Genomic DNA, 21,855 nt, shown 5'->3' on the forward strand with positions numbered 1-21,855 from the left:
CAAGTCAGACTCGAACAATTTAACCAAAAACGTCTTTAAAAACATGGAAACACAAAAAAAAACCAAAGAAACTCACTGTATAATTTTTCATCCTCTGAAAAATAGCACGGCTAGTTAGGACAGCACTGATGATGACACTCAAACCAGGTTCAGTTAGAACAATATCAGAAGCACTTCGAGCTGCATCAGTTGCATCAGCCACTGCTATTCCTATATCAGCCTTCTTCAAAGCTGGAGCATCATTAACTCCATCTCCAGTCATACCACATATATGCTTCTTTGCTTGTAATCGTTTAACAATCTCATATTTATGCTCTGAAAATTGGCTAGACAAGTGTCAATATTGGTAAGTACCAACAAGCCTTTCCTAGGTAAGAAAATTACTGAAAATTTCCACAATATTTTAGAAGCAACAAATATACCTGGAAACACACCAGCAAAACCATCAGCCTTTTCTATCAGTTCATCAACAGGCAAAGCAGCAATGGACTCATCCTTGGCATTGCCCAACAAAGCAGATGAGGGATACATATTGGTTCCCATACCCAATCGTCGACCAGTTTCCTTGGCTATAGCCAACTGGTCCCCTGATTCAAATTTTAAAAGCATAAAACCATCAAATTCACCAGTAGTACTTTTAGATAGCAAAACTAAATAAATTACCCTAACAAATTAACCATGAAACATGCTCATGCCAACCTATAGAATTCACATGATTTTGTTCAGCTTAATTACACTGGAACATAAACATGCCTAAGGAGAGCTAATGATAAAGTCAAACAAGCTAACCTCCTTGTCAGGGTTGCCAATATACTATATTATGCTTCAAGTTAACTAAGGATTCGTTTGGGACAGCTTTCTTACTGCTTTCTAAAATAGCTTTTTAGTTAAAAAATGTTTAATTCAAGAAATTTATTACACTAGAAAGTTGGTTTAGAAAGCAGCAAAAAATTGTCTCAAACAAAACCTCAGTTTGATAAAAAAGCAAAATTTTAAAAGAAAACCCCTTTCCTAATCATTTTATAGAAAGCAGCTCCTATAAAAATAAATTTAAAAGGGGCCCAAGTCACACTTAAATTATTTTTTAAAATTATTATTTTTTACAATGCATCGTTTATGCTTTTTTATGAAATAAGATATCCATATATTAGTAGCCAACCCCATGTAGTGGGATAAAGGCTGTATATTGATATTGTTGTTACTGTAGATATTCATATACTATAAGATGTATGCATATGCATAAAATTTTGATTTAAATATAAATAAATGAACACAGTATTTATATTTTGAGTTGATCAAGAGACAACTCAATCCAATCTAATGTTGTTTTGAAATAGACTCAAAGATTGGACCAATTCGACCTGTTTAGCCCAATCAAGCCTAATCTCAGCCAAAAATAATTTATTATTTTAAGTTAGACTCATCCTTATACACATAGCATTAAAATGCAATAAATAAATAAAATGCAATAAAATAAAGAAGATTAGTTGATGGATTAATTGATGACTTAGAGCTAAGAATCCTCAATTCTTTTGGATGAAAACATATTACACATCATATTAGTAGTATAAAACACTAACTCTTGAGTCGTTTTGCATTATTTGTTACAAGTTTGCTGACACCATCAAACTAATTAATCAAAATTGCATCCCTTTACTGATGACCAAAATGCATTGCTAAGATGCAAGCTCAGTTTAAAAGCAATGCGGATTGATCCCCAAAAGTAAACAAACAAAAGCACCTACGGGAGAATTGCAAACCTCACAGATAAAATATGCTTATATGAGTCTAAAAATGAATATAAGTGAATGCTAGGCATTTATTCCAGAAATAACCAGATCAAAACCAACGAGAACTTATTAGGATGATATGATCCCTGGCTTCCCGTCCTGTAAATGAGGTTGTAGAGCCATAAAAGAGTGGAATTTCTCTTGTTCTTGAATGAATGAAGGTTAGAGACAACTGTGAGGGAACAGTTATGTGGTAGGGACTCTGAGCCTCAAAAGTACAGCGGGTTTTTTTTTTAATAATTAGTTTGGCCGGTTGCAAGAAGGCGGTCGGGAACGGAGAGAGTGGAAAATGGGAAAGAGGATGGATACATAGCCAACAGGGTTGCCTGAGCAACTCTCACTGGTCATGACTGTTCAGCAAATTCCAAATAGGTATGAATTATTTCATAGAAAAAAAAAAAACCTGTGATCATTTTGACATTAACACCCAAGTTGAGTGCCCTGCGAATAGTATCTGCACTATCATGCCTAGGAGGGTCAAAAAGCGGCAACAGACCAATGAACTGCCATGGACCACCTGGACTCTCTTTCCTCCCTTCAGGAATTTCCTGCACAGTAAGCAGCCAACAGAAATTGAAACATTAAGAAGATGTGAGAAACGGAGATTAATAGTTGAATAAATCAATAAAATATATACAACAACAACAACAACAACAAGCCTTTATCCCACTACGTAGAGTCGGCTACATGAATCCTTTTTCTCCATCGTGTCCTATTAAAGGTCAAATTCTCGTTTAAATCTAATAAAGAAAGGTCATTCCTAATATTTTCTAACCAAGTCTTTTTAGGTCTGCCTCTACCTTTCTTAACATAAGTCAAATTTAATACCTCTACTCTCTTAACCGGGTCATTGGAAGGCCACCGTTTTATGTGACCAAACCATCTAAGGCGAATCTCTCTAATCTTATCTTCTACTTTAATATTCTTTAAATGCCCCCATCTAATCCTAGAATATCATTTTACTTTATTTTTTATTATCTGCCCCTTTATCTTAAAGTCCAAAACTAATAATCGATGTTGGGTACATAAATTTTCACTCGGAATAACTTTACAATCTTTGCAATCTTTTTTTTTTTTTTGAGGAAATGCATATAACAGGATTTTATTATAAATAAAAAGATACAAAAAACTAAGTGATTGCGAAGCAATCACAGTCCTCCTTGAGAATGTTAAAAAAATTAGGAGGAACCTTATTGCTACTAAGATCATCCCAAAAGAAATCAACTAAAGAAGCATAATTAGCACAAAAATCCACTAATTTATTGCTATTTCTATGAACAAAGTGAAAAAGAACTTGATTGAACTCTTCTAGGAAAGAAAAATCCAAGTTACCTTGAATTCCATCATCACCTGCTTGTTTATTAAAGATTTTTTTTTTAAAAATCAATAACATTCTTGTTGTCACCTTCTATGATGATCCCCTTGTAATCATATCTGCCTTGAAGAATAAAAAATTTTATAGAAAGAATAGCAGACATTTCCATTTGAGCTGGATCCCAATGCTTACATTGGATACCGAATGCACAAAGAAATCTTCCTCTATGATCCCGGAAGACACCGCCTAAACCAGCATTGTAATTACTTTTTACAGAAGCATCTATATTCAGTTTAATCCATTCGGTTGGTGGAGGAAACCAATAATTTGACAGCTTTGAGGGCTGGTTAGTTTCCCAGTTGACCGAATCAATTTTAAAAGAAGCTACAGCCATGCTGATAGCATTAGCTGCTAAGTATGAGGAGTTGTCCTCCTTTCCTCCATGAATTACATTGTTCCTATTGATCCAATTTAAGAAAACAGCTGAACAATAGATGTTACCTATAATCTGTTCTTTACAGGCCATCATCTTTAAAGCTTTAGAACAATCTTCAAAAGAATTGAAAACGGGTATAGAGAATCCCCAGCTTCTAATAACATTGAAAATTTGAATTAGTTTATGACAATTCACCGCAATATGGAATTGATTTTCCACAGAATTGCATCCTCTCGTGCAGTTCTCGGGCCTTAACAGATTTCTGTGATTCAGGAATGCATTGCAAGGAATAGCGTTGATGTTAAGTCTCCACCAAAAAAGACTTACACGAGGTATGAGCTTAAGATCTTTCCTCCATTTCCAAGTAGGATCTTGACTTTCATAAGAACAGGATTTATTAGAAATTAATGCTGAAATAGATTTACCTGAGAACTTGAATAAGAGTTCAAGTTGATCTTCATTCAGTTCAGTATTAATAGGAACTTTATTGATTATTTCAATTAAATCAGGTCCAAAAAAGATTCTCAGTTTTTCAGCATCCCAGCCTCCTTCATTGATAAAGAAATCCAGATTTTGGATATCTTCTCCCAAATCTGCTATAAAGGTAGGCCAATTCGAAATAGATTTATCATAAATCCAAACATCATGAATGATGTTAATATTGTTTCCTTTAGATATCTTCCACCTTAAGATATCTTTGAGAGCTTGAAAACCACTGATGATGATTTTTACCGTTGGAGAGCTATGATTTTTCTTCTTAAAGTTCCAAGGCTGATTACCATATTTGGCTGTCAAGATTTTGTATAGAATAGAAGATGAACCAGAAATAAGTTTCCAAGCATACTTAGCTCTTAGAGGGCCGTTTTTAGAAACCAATGAATGGATACCTTGCCCTCCCAAATTAAGAGGCTTGCAAAGAACCTCCCAAGAAACATAATGCATCCCTTTATTACCATCATGTTTGTTCCAAAGAAAATCCCTACACATTCTATCTAGTTCCTTGAGTATGCTCAAAGGAACTAAAGAATGGGAAATGTGATAGATTGGGAATGATGAAAATATGGATTTAACAAGGAGAATCTTCCCTGATAATGAAATGTATTTATTGCCCCATACATTCATATATTTATTAGCTTTATCCAAAAGAGGATAGAAATCCATTCTAGAAGTTCTTCTCAACAAAATATTGATCCCAAGGTAAATTAGATTTTGAACCACTTTGAATTTCAGAATTTTCGACAATCTCTTCCTCCTTTTATTAACAGAATTCCCAAAAAGAATGGAAGATTTTTGGGTGTTGATTTTTTGTCCAGTCCACATGCAATATTGATCCAGAATTTCTTTTGCTTTAAAGACATTTCTCTCATTAGCTTCCAAGAATAGAACGATGTCATCAGCAAATAGTAAAAGAGAAATTTTCTCAACTTTAGGAGTTATTCTAATACCCAAGTTCTTTCCATTTTGCTTCACCAAATCAGAAAGCAATTGAGAACATAAAATAAAAAGGAAGGGAGATAGAGGGCATCCTTGCCTAAATCCCCTTTTGGCTTCAATCCAATCCGAATTATTACCATTGATGATAATAGAAAATTTAGTATCGGAAACACATTGGATGAGGAAGTTTGCAAATTTATCTGGAATTCCCAATCTCCTTAAAACTTGAGTAAGGGTTGACCAACCCATACTATCATGTGCTTGTTCCATATCTATTTTGACAGCCATAAGCCCTTTTTTTTATTTTGAGAATCTAAAATTGTTACAAACTTCCTGGGCTAACAGAATGTGCTTAGAACTAGATCGGCCTTTAATAAAGGCAGCTTGATCTTTAGAAATAAGTTTTGGAATAATCCCCAACATTCTGTTCAACAACATATTGGCTACCAACTTATAGATAGATAAACAAAGACTTATGGGTCTATAGTTAGAAGGAAGACTAGGATTATCAGTTTTTGGAATTAGGACAATCAAATTTTCCTTCCAAGTAGGACACATAACTCCTAGATCAAAAAATGATTGTAAAGCCTTCCAAACATCATTTTTTATGATAACCCAAAAAGATTTGATAAATGAGTAAGAGATCCCATCAATACCTAGAGAAATATTGGATTCAAGATGTTTCACCACTTCTTCCAGTTCTTCAATCTTGAAATCGTTAATAAGAAATTTTTTATCTGCCTCATTAAGAACATTATACGGTTTAGGCCATCCAGAGAGGCAACAATCCTTTTCATCCCATTTATTACTGAAAAATTTGAAGAAGATGTTTGCAATCTCCTCTTGATCAGCTGTTACTCTCCCGTCTTCTCCTTTAATCTGATGGATCCAGTTGGAATTCCTTCTTCCTGAAGCAAATGCGTGAGAAAACTCCGTGTTTGAATCACCTGCTTCCAACCACTCCGTGTTTGAATCACCATCTTCCAACCACAAATTAAGTTTTTGCTCTTTGCCTCCACCACAAATTAAGTCGTGAAAGAGTAGAGTTTAAATTAAGGACTTTGGCTTTCAGCTGCTGAAGTTTCTCTTCAGATAATCCACCTGATTCGGCTTCTTCATATTGCATTTCCATAATCTCCTTCTTTAGATTTTCTTTAAGCAACATTAAATCCTGATGTTTGTTTTTGCTCCAATAATAAAGAGCTTTTAAAACTCTTTTTAACTTCTTATTCAAAGAGCTTGTAGGATCGCCTGTCATATTCTTACTCCAGGAATTTTTGACTATACCCATAGAAGCAGCATAAGAAGACCACACTTCTTCATACCTTATAAACTGTATCTTTCGATCAGTTGGATTAAACAGATTGAGAAGGATGGGACAGTGGTCAGACGCTACCCTTGGAAGATGTTTAATGAACGGATTTTGAATTGTTTGCAAAGCCTCCGGGTTCAATAGACATCTATCCAACCTCTCCATGATTCTAGCTCCCCCTGATTTATTGTTACACCAAATGTACCTTGGTCCAATGAATTTTAATTCATGATAGTCACATGAACTAACAAACATACTCAAATCTTGGACACCTTGAGTAAATTTGAAATTTTTTCCTCCAAGCTTATCCTTTTGGGAAGAAATGCAGTTGAAGTCTCCTCCAATGATTATGGGTAAGTTTGAATTAGAAATCCCTTCAAGAGTATTCCATAAGCTCTTCCTTCTGAATGAATCATTACTTCCATAAATTGATGCTATAATCCATGTCCCTTTGTTGTGATGTTCAATTCACCAATAATGGCTTGAGAAGATGATAACAAGGTGGAGAAAGAAGCAAGATCTTTCCTCCAACAGACCATTAATCCACCTGAAAGGCCTTCAGCAGGGAATGCATAAAAATCCCAAAGCTTTCCTATGAATTTATCACAATCCTTTCTATCAAATGCAGAAATCTTGGTTTCGGATAACCCAACAAAAACCAAGTCATTATCTTTGATTCATTCCTTCAAGTAATGGGAGGCTTCCTTTTTTCTAGCCCCCCTACAATTCCAAAATATAATTGAAGTCATGATTGATAAGAATAGGGATTACTCCCTTTCCTACCTTTAACAAAGCCACTTCCTTTTGTGCCATGCAAGATGATGTTGTCCTTTCCCAAGGATTTCAGCTCCTTCTGTAGTTTGAAAACATATTTATGATAGGGTGTGCTTGAGTTCGCAAGTAATCCCTCAGGATTTACAAGAGTTCGCAAGCAACCCTTCCCATTGATGTCTCTATTAGGAGAATCTACTTTCTCCAAAGAATCAACCTCAAAGATTTTATTGGAATTGTCTGTATTTTTCTTGTAAGCTTTATTGATTTCTAGCTCTTCAGTGGCCATTAGAGGGATAGGTTCCAACAGATCCTTCTGAATTTCTTTAAAAGCATTTTCTGTCTTTTCCTCAGTATTGCTGTCCTCCTTAGAGCCTTCCAAACAATTATCTTCTTCTTCCAATATGCTGAAGCTGTTCTTCAACGAAACCTCAGGATTTGTAGTCTCTCCCGGTCCAATTGAGGCTTCAGTTTCAATAGTTTGAACTGCATCTGGTTCCTTAGCTCCTTCTTCTATGGTCGTTTTTTATTGCACAGGAAGATAGATTTGAGAAGTTGTTTTCTTACTCACATATGCATTTCCCCCTACTCTGTTTTTCCTGAACTTAACTTGAATCCAGGGACCTAGTTCATCCTGTACATTAGAATTGTCTTTGGCTCCTCCTTTATCCATAATCTTCTCAATAACATTAGAAGATGTTGTAGCAGGTTTTGAAGAAAGATTATTGATTAAAGAACATTTGCTCTTAATATGGCCCAATTTGCCACAATGATAGCATAGAGAAGAGATTTTCTCATATACTACTTTTTGGAATGATCTTTCATGCATCCCTTCTATCCAAACTCCTTTTGGAATTTTCATGTCCAGATTTAAACGAACACAAATCCGAGCATATTCTCTCTTCCCTCACTTGAAGGAGTTTCCATCAAGATAGATTGGAGTACCTATCTTGGAAGCAATTCTACAGATGTTTTGTTCGTCCCAACAGTGCAAAGAAAGACAAGGCAAATGAATCCAAACAGGAGCTGTGAGTCCTTTTAAGGATTCCGGTGAAAAATTGGGGACCATCTGTCTAACCCAATGATGTTGCCTCCTATAAACCAAGGTCCACCTTCAAGGATTTCATCCACAGCTTCTGGTTTTGTGAATGAGCATAGAATCCAATCAAGACCCAAGGTAGTAAGGTGAAAATTACCAAATTTCGACCATTGCTTGCGCAGTTCTCTACTGCATACTGGAAATGGTATATTACTTCCCAAAACTTTGATTACCAGAGAATTTCTCAGGATCTGAGAATTAGCCTTTTCAGAATCAGGATTCATAATAACTGCTACCCCGTCTTCAGAAACAGGAGTAGAATTCATATCATAATTGAGTTTGATATGATGAGTCTTTGTCCAAGCATTTCCATACATGAACTTAGAGCCGACGTCCGCATTCTTATCAGTATTAGCTTTTGAGACATTTCAATCAACACCAGATTGCAAGATATATTGAAATGAAATGCCTGAACAAGGAACCGAAGATTGCTTATCCTCCGAATGAGAAATTTTGTTAATTTCCTTCGAGACATTCGCAATTATCGCTGGCCATAGGTCAGAGATTGCATTTGAATATCCAAATTTATTAACAAAAATGTTTAATCCTGAAGAAGAAGCATCTGCATCATTCGGTTGCAAACTTGACAGGATTTTTCAATCCTAGGGGTATTGCAATCTACATTTGCCAAGATACTCTTTCCCTTACCTTCCACCATACTAATAGTCTTCTTTACCGGAGCGTCATTCACCTCTCTAATAATCAGAGGTTTTGATGTCGATTTGAGAATTTCAAAAATCGATTCAGGACCCTGGGATGACCGTCTTCGATCTTCATCGGTTTCCACTTTACCTTCCAAGTTTCCAGTATTGACTAGCGCACCGACTAGAGGTCGGCGGCTCTCCTCCGTCATCGCCAACGCCGGCGATGGTATAACCAGAAAAACCGCGAATTTGAAAAAGTTCAAAATCTGCGGCAGTTTCTCCTCTCTCCTCGCCCAAAATTCACTAGAACCTTCAATCTTTGCAATCTAAAAAATCTAATTTTCTTATAAGAAAATAGTCAATCTGGGTTGTACTATATCTATTTTTATAAGTGATGAGATGCTCATTTCTTTTCTTAAATAAGGTATTAGCAATTGAAAAATCATAAGCTAAACAAAAATCTAATATGGTCTTGCCACATTCATTTGTTGTTCCAAAACCAAAGCCACCATGAATGTTTTTAAAATCATCTACCTCTCTACCAACATATCCATTTAAATCTCCTCCAATAAGAACTCTTTCTTCTAGAGGTATCTTTTGTAATAATTTTTCTAAGTCATTCCAAAAATTTAATTTAGAACTCATATCCAAACCTACTTTAGGAGCATAAGCACTTATAATATTAACAATTTTATCATCAACAATAATCTTTAAAGCTATAATTCTATCTCCAATCCTATTAATTTTTATAACATTATCCTTCAAACTCTTATCTATAATAACACCTACATCATTTCTAGTACGACTCCTACCCGAATACCAAAGTTTAAATCCTAAACTATCAATTTCCTTAGTCTTCTCTCCAACCCATTTAGTTTCCTGAATGCACAAAATATTTATCTTCCTGTGAATCATAATATCTATTAATTCCATTAATTTTCCTGTAAGTGAACCTATATTCCAAGTTCATATCCTAATTTTAGTTTCATGGACTAGCTTCTATGCCCACATCCGTCCTTGATGTGGGAATGATGGGGACATCAGATTTTGACACGTGTACCATCGTCGGAGACGCAGATCGACGGCTACGATCCAGAGCCTTTATCTTTGATTTATTTGCATTATGAGTGTATTTTATTTTATTTTTCTAGTTTGCCCCTGAGGGCATTGTTTTACTTATGTAGCCCCGAGGGCATTTCTGTCTTTTCAGTTATGGTTATTTTGGGCCTCTTTATATGAGGTCTCATGCATTGTAATAGTTAATTTTTTATGAATGAAATTTTCTTTGTGATCTCTTAGTGAGCTCTTGAGTGAAACTCCCCAAGATCTCTTAGTGAGTTCTTGAGGGAAGAGTTCTTTGATTCTCCTAGTGAAAGATCCTCCTCCCTCCACGATTCTCCTACCTCCATCTCCCTCCTCAGGTTTTTCCCAAGACCCCGCCGCCCAGTCCCTGCAGCCTTCCCTCAGTTTTCACCATCCAACCCCTATCTGATTCCCCCCCCTACCAGCCTACCGCCGGCTGAACCAGCTACCAGCCTGACGTCCCCCTCCCCTCCGCCCCCCACCTGATTCCACCGCCGGCTGTAATCCCGTCCAGGTCGACAGCCCTCTTGCCGGCACTCCCAGCTGCCCAGCTTTGTCGCCGGCCCTTCCCCCCATCCTCTGCGAATTTCAAATCTCCTGGCATAATTGACTTTCCTAAGATAGCATCTATCTATTTAGGAAATCATTCATTGGGATTTAATTCACATTTGAATTTCAAACCTCTTTTCCCTCTATTAATCCCCTAAACCTGAAACGTTCCTTAATTAAAATCAATCTGAATTTAAACAAATCAGATTGCTTTTAATTTAGTTAATCCCTTGGGCCCCACCCATCTAAATACCGAGCCCCTCTCTCTCCTTTGTGGCCGGTTATATTACCCCTATTGTTTCTCTTTCTATTTTCCACATCATCACCCCTTAAATGCCTCCTAAATACCTTCCCCCCATTAATGTGATTTCAGTTTTTCTTTCAGATTTTATCTCAGATGTCAAATCTGAAATTGAAAATCAATTTCTTCCCCTCCTCTAATTACAATATGAACTAAAGTTCAGCTTTCTTTAAATAAAATTCCGCTTTCCTCCCCCCCCCCCCCACTAATTAACGTCTCCTTTCTTCCCCACCTCCACCTCCCCAAGACCGGCCACCTCTTTTTCTCCTTCTTGGGCACCTTCAACCCGGATCGAGGATGCATGGCGGATCCCGAACTTGAAGGCGGACTCGTGTTTGACATTTACGGGGACATTCACATTCTCCGATCCCCATTCTTCGACGTGGGATTTGACCACGACGACGACACCGTGGGAGCTTATTTGGATCGGATACTCCCCACTCTCGTGCACGTCGTCGACAGACAATTTGCGGACTACGAGTGGATCATTGACGGACGACCTCCCACGCCTCCTCCACGTCCGACGCCTTCCTCTCCATCGCTACGAATCGTTGGCGTCGTCTACCTTGGAGTGGTTTCATTCATTGTGTGGTTCTTCTTCCTCCGACAACCCTAGGCATAGAAGAGTGATTATAAGCCTCAAGGTGAGACGATTACTTTGTTAACCGCCGGATTCTAGTTGGCTTCTCATTGTCATTACTTTAATTGAAGTTGTTATTTTATAAACCTTGCTAATTTAGTTGTGACAACTTGCCTAAACTTGGTTAAAAGCTAAGATCTTTTTGAAGTATCAATTGTGAGAATCATCAAGATTTTAATTTCATTATTTTAACGAACTTCTATTAATTTTCTAAGATTCAATTCCTGGTTTCACATCAGGGAACCCTTGCCTATTTAACACTGCTCCCGGGCGCCGGTGCAGCAGCCCTTGCACACTTGTCACTGTATTCAGGCCATACAGCGCGTCGCTTCCAGGGGACGCCCTAGCATTAACACAATTTTTTAAAGGATTCATGTTATTATTATTCGACAAATTTTATGCTGGCTGTCGACTACCTAACACAACCCTCCATTTTTCTCATAAAATATATGATGAGAGAAAAAAAAGGAAAATAAACAGGAGTTTCACCTGGTATGCCACTGCAAGCGATCGAAGCCCACGTTCTGCAAATTTGTCGATCACTGCATGAACCCTTCGTTCTATGTCTGACTTGTTGTGTGCAAGATGCAATATCTAAAGGCCAAACAATATGAAAATTTAAGACCGAATTACTGAAAATTAACAAAAGTGTGAACTATAATGAAATAAGAAGAGACCTAAGTAACACTACAATGTTACCTGTTCAGGAGCGCCTTTGCTGACCCGATGAAGTTTTCCTTCATTATCAATGTAAGTTAAAGCAGTTCTCTTATCGGTCGGATTGAACGGCAAAAAATGAACTTCTTGGATATCAGATCTCGCCTTTAAGCATTGAGAGAAATTTTTACAAACATGGATGGCTACAGAGAAGACAGAACCAAAGACAATGTAAAAATTTACCTCTTTGGGGTCTGCAAGACTTCCAACAATAGCAGTATCAATAGCATCTTGATTTTCAATTCTTGAGGCCCTTGCCGCCATTAGGATGACTGTATCTCGAGTTACTCCTTTGGTAAAAACCTGTATAAGTGTGATTAAGCGTACAACAAATACAAAACGGATTCAGAAAAAAGTAAGAGCAAACTAGCCAGAACATAAGGTCCATAATAAAAAAGATTTACAATGTAAGATTCTTAAATCTGACCTCAATTAGGCTCTTGTCAACTGTTAGCTTGTTCAAAGTAAGAGTCCCAGTTTTGTCACTACAAAGCACATCCATGCCAGCCATTTCTTCAATAGCAGTCATTCTCTTGGTGATTGCTCCCTGAACACAATTTTTTTTAAAGATGGGGAGAAAAGTATAATAATACATTTTCAAGTCACTAATATAGAGAAAAACTAAATAATGCATTTTGAAGTCAGAACCATGAAAATCATGCACTATTTGTTCGCTAATAACCTTATAAAAACTCAAAAGCAAAGCACGTGTAATCTTATTGCTTTTTCAGCTCTAAATTATGCAATGTTTAAATTAATAGATGAATTCTAGTCAACCTGTTGTGATAAACGATGAGAACCGATTGCCATTGTAACTGACAAGACTGTGGGCATGGCTATAGGAATTCCTCCAATGAGAAGAACAAGAAGATTGTCAATTCCGGGACGATAGGACCGCCGTTGGATTGGGTACATGACAATTATCTCAGCAAACATCCCGACAGCAATTGAGCATATACAGAAATTTCCAATGGCTGTCAACACCTGCTCAACAAATAAAGTTCAGCAACCAAAAAAAAAAAAAACTGCAAAAATTAATGAAGTAGCGTAAAAGGTTAAATGAATTAACAAGTTAGAAACAGAACATTAGGAACTTTTAAATGATTAATGCTTCCCCAACCCGCCCATCCCAAACTTTCCATGGCCAACCAAAATTGTTTGGCCCATCAGATTGCAGTCTTAGTCCTCCAAGTTTTTTAGTTTCATATTGGTCAACCAACAATCTCGACCGAGCACGGATTAAGGTGAGTTTCGGGCTTTTCCACTTACCTTTTGGAAGTGACCAACTTGGCTTGTACTGTCGACAAGATGTGCAGCCTTGCCAAAAAAGGTGTGAACACCAGTAGCGATGACTACAGCTTCAATCTCTCCTTGCTTGCATGTGGAACCAGAATATACACCATCACCAGGACCCTTGGTTACAGGCAGGGACTCACCAGTAAGGGCGGACTACAAATTTGATCAAGAAATTGAAGGAAAAGACGAGTGAGAGAATTAGCAAATTAGAACAATTCATAATTAAACTTGGGAAAATAAAAAAGTATCAAGGTAGGAACCTGATCAATTTTCAGTGGATCGCCATCAAGGAGCCGGGCATCAGCAGGAATGATATCTCCAAGCTTGATGCTGATAATATCTCCGGGCACTAATATAGCAGCGTCCTCCTCACTCCATTTTCCATCCCTAAGCACCTATCCGTAACAAAACCCCAAAGTTAAAGCTAATAAACAAAAAATTTATTGCTACTTCAAGTTACCATAAAAATTATCAAGACAAACTTATATTTCCTAAAGTTTCACAAGTTGAGACAAATATAAACAAAATAAAAAAAATCAGAAACTAGGATGAAAACCAGCAGCATTGCTAATGCAGAAACCTTTGCTTTTGGTGCAAGGCGTGCCATGAGCGCCGCAGCAGCATTGCCTGCATTGCTTTCCTCAATGAAACTAATGGTTGAGTTGATAAGAAGCAAGGTTATGATTCCCACAAAGTCTTGCCAATCTGGAGGCTTCCCCTGTTCAGCAGAAACTATTTTTGGTTAAAAGGAATCAGGCAAATAAATCTTGACATCAAACATAACCGATTATATATTTATTTGATTGATCCTAATGCTACTAAAAAATGTTTATATAAAGACTAGAGAAAAGTGCAATAAAGAAAGTACAATAAAGAAGAATACTCTCCATAATTAGAATATATTATAATAATAAATACTATAGATTCCTAATAAATATTAGGCATAGGTGGTAACTAGTAATACTATTACAATAACATTATAATTCTTATAACTTAAAAAACCCCTCCCAAATTCACAATGAGACAGCTAGAAACATTGAGAAGTTGCATAGTGCATGAAGAATCAAAATATCTAAGCCAAGGGACAGGAACAGAACAATAGGGCAATGATCCGAGCAGGTAGCATAATAGGAGTTGGGAAAAGTTTCCATCCAAGCATCATTATGATAGGAAACACTTGTAGATATCAAGTATTTCCTATCAATCTTCGGAAAACAATGAGATTTCTCCACAAATATCCACACAAAACCACGAAAACAGTAAAAATTTTGTATTATTTGATGAAATAGAAAAGAAAAATAGCAAGATACAGTTGATCCTCAAGTCGAGAGGAGGATCGATCTCTCCCAAATCTCTAGACGCCGCTAGAGCCCAAAGAAAACCAAAATCTAGGAGATCTCAAATTTCAGCCAAATTCAAGATGCCCTAACCCTAGGAAAACAAACTATTTAATGCATACAATTCAAAAGGAAATCTCTAAACAATCCCTACATTCAATTTCCCTCCTAAACTTCCCAAACTGCTTTGCGTTGCTCTACGCATCTGATCTGGTGTACAGAAGGTGGAAGCTTTCCGCCTCTGTTAGCGCCTGGGTCGGTCCCGTGTGGACCGGCTGGACTGGTCCAATGGGCCGGTTTAACACATTAACTAGAGCACGGTACAATTTTATATGTATTGGATTGTATGTTCTTTGATTGAACCAAGTGAAGGCATTTCCAAGCGATGCGAGTTCTTACAGATGAGAATAAAAATTTGCCGAGTTAAAATCAAAGAGCCTATTTAGGAGTAGGGCATTTCTCCCGATCATATCAAATGCAAACCTACAATAATTAAAATCACTCATGACAATCCAAGGAAAATTAGACCGAGGAGTGACCGACCTCAAATTTTTTCAAAGCTTTTTTCTTTCCTCAGAATTATTTGAAGCATAGATAACATATAGCTGAAAAAGCATGCTAGACCCAAAAATAATTGAACCAGAGGAGCACTTCACCCGGAACCTTCCCGAATTTGAGAAATGAAAGTTGTGATAGCTTTCTTCTGAATCAAACAGCAGGTGCGAGTTGGCAAACCAACGGTCATAAAGGGAAGAAATGTGAATCCTATTTTCTAATACACAGAAATGTCTAAATCAAAGGCTTGCAAGAGGCGCTTTCAACTAAGTAATTTTGCTAGGCTGCAAAATCCCCTAATGTTCCACACTTCAATAGTCAAATTAATTATTAGGATTTGGATGATGGAGGGCAGGGGGGCTTCCTAGCTTGTTTACCCCTAGTGGGTTTAGTGTATTGGGCCGAATTAGTTGTTGAATAGTAAGGCTGAGGGGCCTTGGAGGGAGGGTCAACAGTAGGCGGCTGAAGGTTTTCTGCCGGTTCTTGCTGTAAGGCCTCAAATTTGATTGCAGAAGTAACTCCTAAAGGAGCTTGGGAGACGGGGCTAGCAGGGAAAAAAGAAGGCGGGGTTTCATCTGTGGGGGAATTAAGATTTGGAATGATGTGACTGGTTATTTGGGAAGGCACATTAATGATTGGAGTGTGATTAGAGGAGATAATAATGGAGGTAGCTGGGCGGGACGGCAGGGGGGGTATATATATATATACTTTATAGGTTGTAATAGGCATGGTCAAGCAATAAAGAATTAGTTTGCTACTCTCCATTCTCCCTTCCCTCTCTCCCTCTCCTCTCCCAAGAAAAGAAGAGGGAGTGCTCATTCCTCTCAAGTAAGATCTAACATCTGGCATCAGAGCCTGGTGGATACAACCAAGCTAAGTGGAGGTGGAGGAGGTTTTCTTGTCCAAAGAAAATAATTCTAAAAAGAGGGAGACGCTCGATTTGCGTCTGAGAGCTGGACTGGAGGCCATTCGGTCATACTGAATGGAGCAGAGGCTCCGTGAAGGTTCATCGGAGCTATAGCATGTCGGAGTAAGCAGGAGGGAACGAACGCGGACTGGAGGAGAATCACGCGTGGATTGGGCATGAGGACTGGTCGCAGACGGAGCGGATGTTCTGCGATCAGCGAGGTAAAGCGGACTGTAGGTGCTAGCCGGCGTCGGGCTCGTTCATGTGGAATCAGGCGGGTTAGACAAAGTCTGATCAAGAGGTGTTCGTGCTGGGCTATTTGCATAAGGGACGGTCAGAAAAGAGCTTCTGCTGGCAAAGACGGGGGGATTCTGATGTGGGCTATTTAAGTGGGCAATACATTGTGCAAGAACCTCGAATTGTAGACGCCTCGAGCTTCTTGCAATCGATCTTGGATTTCAAATATATGAGAAGTGTCGGATGTGAGAAAAGAAGCCAGAGGTGGTATGCTTACGGAAGTCAGAACGAAAGCTAATCGACAATCGTAGAGATTTCAATTGCTAAAAGAAGATAAAGCTTGTTCGTGTGAAGATCTCAGAAGAAAATAAAGAAGGCAAGATAGTTGTTGCAAATTTCAATGAAGCATGGTGTGCTAGGTGGATCAGTTGAAGAAGACGGGTATGGAAGCTAATTAGTGGATCGGGTGGAGGTGCTAGTGCGGAGGCAGGGAGCCTGGTCGCAAGATTGGGCACGAGATTGTTAGAAGCATGATTAAAATATCTGATTAGATCTTTTTGAGGTGAAGTTTTGGACTTCAGGTGGAGTCCGGGAGACATTAAGGTGGATTCGACCTGTTCTTGATGAGCAGTGCCGGGAGTGCGTGTCACGACCCGGCCCGAATGCTCGATCTAACAAGGCGGGTACGAAAAGTCGGACGATAAAATTCATTTCACATAATACTACATCATTCATGATAAAGAGCCACTAAAAACACAAAATATATTTTACATGTTGTCATTTGCACCTCGTCTTTTGTAAACATGTTCTTCCCTTTCAGCCATTATTTCTTTAGGAACTTACCTGAAACGTTTAAACTCGTGGTTTGAGTTTATTAAGTAAACTCAGTGGGTAATTTTCATCTCCACTTAATATACATTAAAATCACTAAGATAAAATAAAATTTAACATTTACATTAGTGTACTTTTGCTTCACTTTATGCATTTCCTTTCATAAATTTCATTTAAACATTTCTCAATCATATATATCTCATTGTATAACATTATATTCATTCATAAAATTTCTTTTAATCCATATACCTTTTCCCTTTTGAATTCATACAGGAGCACCGTCTAAATGTACTCAAAGGTACAATCATTTTCATTTTCTTTATCCATTTTCGTTACCTTTTCCCTTTTTACGTGCACGGGTACGTTGCTTCCCCAGCCAGTACCATACGGGGGTGAACTCCTGTATACTTTGCATGCATAACCTTTTCCTTTTTTTTGTTTCATTTGATATTATGTCATTTTCCTTTAATATTTATGTATTTGTATTCTTAGATGTATAGATATGCATTTCAATTATTTTCCATTTCCTTTGCATATATTTTCTTTCACATATATTGATAAATTTCCACATGCTTATAATATTTCATTCGTTTCATTTATACAAATTCGATATTAATGCATGTATTAGAATTTATATTGTCTCATCTATAACTATCTTCAAATGGAATAGCATGTATAAAATACAATTAATTGTATGAATATAATTTGAATTTTGAAATGAAAATAACTAGTAAAAATTTTCACAAGCATAATTACCCACTTTATTTCTCCCAAAACCTCGATTCTTGGAGCAACCTCAACTTCGAATTCCTACAACTTTCACAAATGTAACTTCTATAAAAACGTGCTTTTATAATAAAACTGAAATAAACTTGTATAATATGAGAGTCACTTACAAAGGAAAAATAGGATTTTTCTAAAAATCCCTAAATCCTTCTCTCCCAAAATTCTTCTCTTTGCTTCAATTCTCTTCCTTTACCTTTAAGAAATATATTGTTCGCTTTAAACGAAGTAAACGAAGGAATTTATACGAAAATCCGAAAAAAAATTCAACAAACCTTTTTCCTTTTTTTTCCTCGGTCGTTTCCTCCCTTTCGTTAAAAAATTCTCCTAAAATAACACTCTGATAACGATAAGAATGAAAAAGAATCACTATTGCTTACCCTTGAAGATAATCATTTGCTAAAATCGGAGAAAAGAAAAAACTACCTCGCTCTCGCGTGAAACCCGTCCGCTCGCCCCTCTCTGTTCGCGCGAAAAAAAAAACTGTAGCGACCCTCTGTTGGTCGCGGCTAATAAAAGAAACGGGCGGCCGGTTTGGTTGAACCGGCCCCCAACCGGTTCATTACAGTGCGGGGCGCCTGGAGGTGCGAGGTCGTGCGGCGCACGAGGAGGTCGCACAGGAGTGCAGGGCACTAGTGGATGATACGTACGACCGGACGTGACAGTGTAGGGTGTGGGATTGAGATGAGCAGGGCGCAAAGCTCGGTGCGCGGGTGGATACACGCAGGATGTGGTCGGAGTCAAACCGCATAAGTGCAAGGCGCGAGAGTGGAGTTGGAAGCCTAGGGCACATGCACGAGGCGCGGGGTGCTGGTGGATGCATAGGGCGCGGAAGCGAGGCACACAGGGTCCTCGGGAATTGATTGCATGGGATGCAGTGCGACATGAAAAGATCTACCAAGAGGTGGAGCTAGAGCTCGTGAAGTAGGAAACTCAAGAGATGGTGGAGCAGTTCTTGAGAAAATTATTAACCGTATGGTTAACACTATTGGCGGGGAAGATCGGTGGAGTTGTTCTTTGTGAACATTAGTTATCTTTTTGGTGTGTAAATCTAGGACCAATGTAGAGAATTGTTTAAACATTGGTCCTAGATTTAGGTTTGAAGCTTGTTATGTAGCTTGTTGTATAGCATTAGTGTCTATATATAGAGGCTTTATAGGTTGTAATAGGCATGATCAAGCAATAAAGAATTAGTTTGATGCTCTCCCTTCTCCCTCCCCTCTCTCCCTCCTCCTCTCCCAAGAAAAGAAAAGGAAGTGCTTCTTCCTCTCAAGTAAGATCTAACAGTATTAAAGGTTGCTAAAGGTTAAAGAAATACTGAGTAGATATCAAAGATGGCTCTAGTGGTGGCTTTAGTCAGATGGTTATGGGATGGTTGGCGGTAGGCAGTTGGTCGCTAGTTATGGATGGACCAATTTCTGCTAGTGCTTTTACCCCGCTTGGGAGGCTCAGGCTCATAAGGGGTGCCAGCTTTGGAAGGGCAACTTGTGGTGGGGTGAACCATAGAGCTACATGTTGCACAAGGTGTCAGATGCCATTCATATTGAACCTTAAGGCTAATGACTTCCTCTTCCATAGAAATAGGGATGATGTCCGGGTAGGTGGTGGTGTTTGAGACTTGCACACAAACCCTGGCATATGTATGTCTCGTTTTCTCAACTATTAAAGTGCCTACAGCCAAAGGGATACCTATTTTAAAAGCTATTTTGGAAATGCCTTTAGAGTTCCAACAGGACAAAGGCAGGTCATGGATTTTAGCCCATATGGGAGCAGAGGTGAAGTTTTCTCTTGTAGGGCGAATTCGAGAGGACCATTTCTGAAGGATGAATGTTTTCCCCAGGAAAACCCATGCTCCTCCAAACCATGCCATGTCATAGTCTTCCATAGAGAAAAGGGCAGGAGGAAGAAACCATCGCTCAATGCAACTAACTAGAGCATACCTTGAAGCTTCCACGTTTGTCGGATTGAAGCAAGCAGAGCTTTGTAGCAGGGTCTCTTACCAATATAGTAGCCAACCAGACAAAGGTTCCATTCTGATGAGCATGAAGCAATGAACTCCTTAGAAAAGGAAACAATTTCATCTAGGGTCGGAAATAAATGAAATCGAGATGTTATTGGGGGTGGAACTTCTATCAGAGATGATATTACTCCATACTAGTGCAGGGGACCTACGGGGAAGTTAGAGAGGAGTGGGAAATCTTGTGAATATTGAGTTGAGTCCAAGTGAGGACAAAGAGGGGAGGTGTTGAGAGGAGGGGGCAAGCCTTCGGAGCCGGAGGGAGAGGCAGAAAAGGGCAGGGCGGCTAGGGTTTCAGGAGAGTAGATGCCGACTCGGAAAAGTTCAAAATTTAACAAAACGGTGAGATCATAATACCCAACATTATGTTTGGTGAGATTTAAGTTAAATCTTACTTAAATCTTGCCAAAAATAGGAAATCAAACAGCCCCTTAAAGTCCCACAATTTTATTTGGCAGGGTTTAAGTTAAATCTTTCTTAAATTTTACCTAAAATAGCAAGCCAAACAGCCCCTATATAAGCACTGTCAAAACGCACCCCACAAATGTAATGCTTTCATATTTTTTCAAAAAAAAAAAAATCATTAACTAAAACATAGTTTATATCTGCAAGTAACAAAATGAGCTCCATGAAGAAAACAATTGTCTCACCCCTCCATTAGCAAGAGCAATGGCCATGATAGCAGCGGCCTCCATAACCCAAGAAAGAGGGTTCCACATAAATCCAAGGAACTTGAGAATCCTGCTCTCCTGTTAAAGGAAAAAAATCTGCAAACAATATAACACACAAAATCAAGAAAAAAAGAGATGTTTCCATGGAAACCTCCTTCTCCTCGAGCTTGTTCGGGCCGAAAATGACAAGCCGCTCCTCTGCCGAGTTGCTGCTGAGCCCTTCCTGGCTGCATCTCAGTTGCTCAAACACCTCTTCAATAGGTATATTTTCCTGCAGATTCCAATAAAATCTCGCAAAAAAAACCAAAAATCCAACACCAAAACTCAAATAAAAAACAATACAACAAAAACTGCATCTCAAACCAAATCGACGGCCTCCTTGAGGACAGCATCAAGTGTCATTGCGCTCTCCCCCATCTCCTTCTCCTCCTTCCCTTCCTGCCACCAAACTCTATGCCGCTGCTTCTATTAACGATGCCAGCAGTGGAATTACACGCAGGCTACACACCTTAAAAAAGATAAAAGAAGTTTTTTTGGCTTTACCTTTTGCTTTTAAGTTGTGTTTCTTTTTCTCAAAACAAAACAAACACCTTAAAAACAAAAGGTAAAGCCGAAAAAAGCTTTCTTTCTCCTTTTATACACCAAAACCAGACCAAAAAAGAGTAAGAGAGTGAGAGGTTGAGGCACCTGCACGAGCTGTCACGCCAAACCCTTCTAAACAGATCGATCAAAGAGAGCGGAGAGCAAGATGTGCATGTAACTAGGGTTTCGTAAAGTGTGTTAGACACAGAGTTCACAGTAGAAACAAACCGTGATAGAAAGAGAGAGAGAAGCAGTAGGAGAGCAGAGCAACCAGCACCACCTCCCGCAAAAGCAGTCATGTACTGACGGGTACACCTTCCATCTTCATTATTATCCTCATTTATTACAAATTCCTTTTTTAATCTAAATTTTACATTAAACCCCTCGTATTCTCTTAAATTATTCTTCTATTTTTCTAAATATTGTATTCTTCTGGCTGGTTTGCCAAATGGGTTGTTTATACACGTGTCTTACGCAGAGCGAACCTAAACGAGATACGGACTTCCGGTGTAATCAGCAGATCTCGCACTTCAAAATGGGTCAGCCGT

General features: G+C 38.4%; 1 protein-coding gene across 1 annotated transcript in view; it reads right to left on the reverse strand.

The window, feature by feature from the left end:
* Positions 1-21,622, reverse strand: part of LOC110102688 (plasma membrane ATPase 3) — a 28,505-nt gene extending 6,883 nt beyond the window's left edge. Inside the window, exons 1-15 of the mRNA XM_020831128.2 lie at positions 21,413-21,622; positions 21,089-21,190; positions 20,877-20,996; positions 20,705-20,803; positions 13,968-14,105; positions 13,648-13,782; positions 13,361-13,540; positions 12,869-13,075; positions 12,519-12,638; positions 12,275-12,394; positions 12,074-12,196; positions 11,864-11,968; positions 2,194-2,338; positions 423-587; positions 77-315 (exon numbers count right to left, since the gene is read on the reverse strand). Coding sequence (XP_020686787.1) covers positions 77-315; positions 423-587; positions 2,194-2,338; positions 11,864-11,968; positions 12,074-12,196; positions 12,275-12,394; positions 12,519-12,638; positions 12,869-13,075; positions 13,361-13,540; positions 13,648-13,782; positions 13,968-14,105; positions 20,705-20,803; positions 20,877-20,996; positions 21,089-21,142 — 1,950 coding nt within the window. The 5' untranslated portion in view covers positions 21,143-21,190; positions 21,413-21,622. The remainder of the gene's footprint in view (positions 1-76; positions 316-422; positions 588-2,193; positions 2,339-11,863; positions 11,969-12,073; positions 12,197-12,274; positions 12,395-12,518; positions 12,639-12,868; positions 13,076-13,360; positions 13,541-13,647; positions 13,783-13,967; positions 14,106-20,704; positions 20,804-20,876; positions 20,997-21,088; positions 21,191-21,412) is intronic.
* Positions 21,623-21,855: the final 233 nt, after the last annotated feature.

This window comes from Dendrobium catenatum, unplaced genomic scaffold (assembly GCF_001605985.2).
Source record: "Dendrobium catenatum unplaced genomic scaffold, ASM160598v2 fragScaff_scaffold_123, whole genome shotgun sequence".
In the NCBI taxonomy this organism is placed as follows: domain Eukaryota; kingdom Viridiplantae; phylum Streptophyta; class Magnoliopsida; order Asparagales; family Orchidaceae; genus Dendrobium; species Dendrobium catenatum.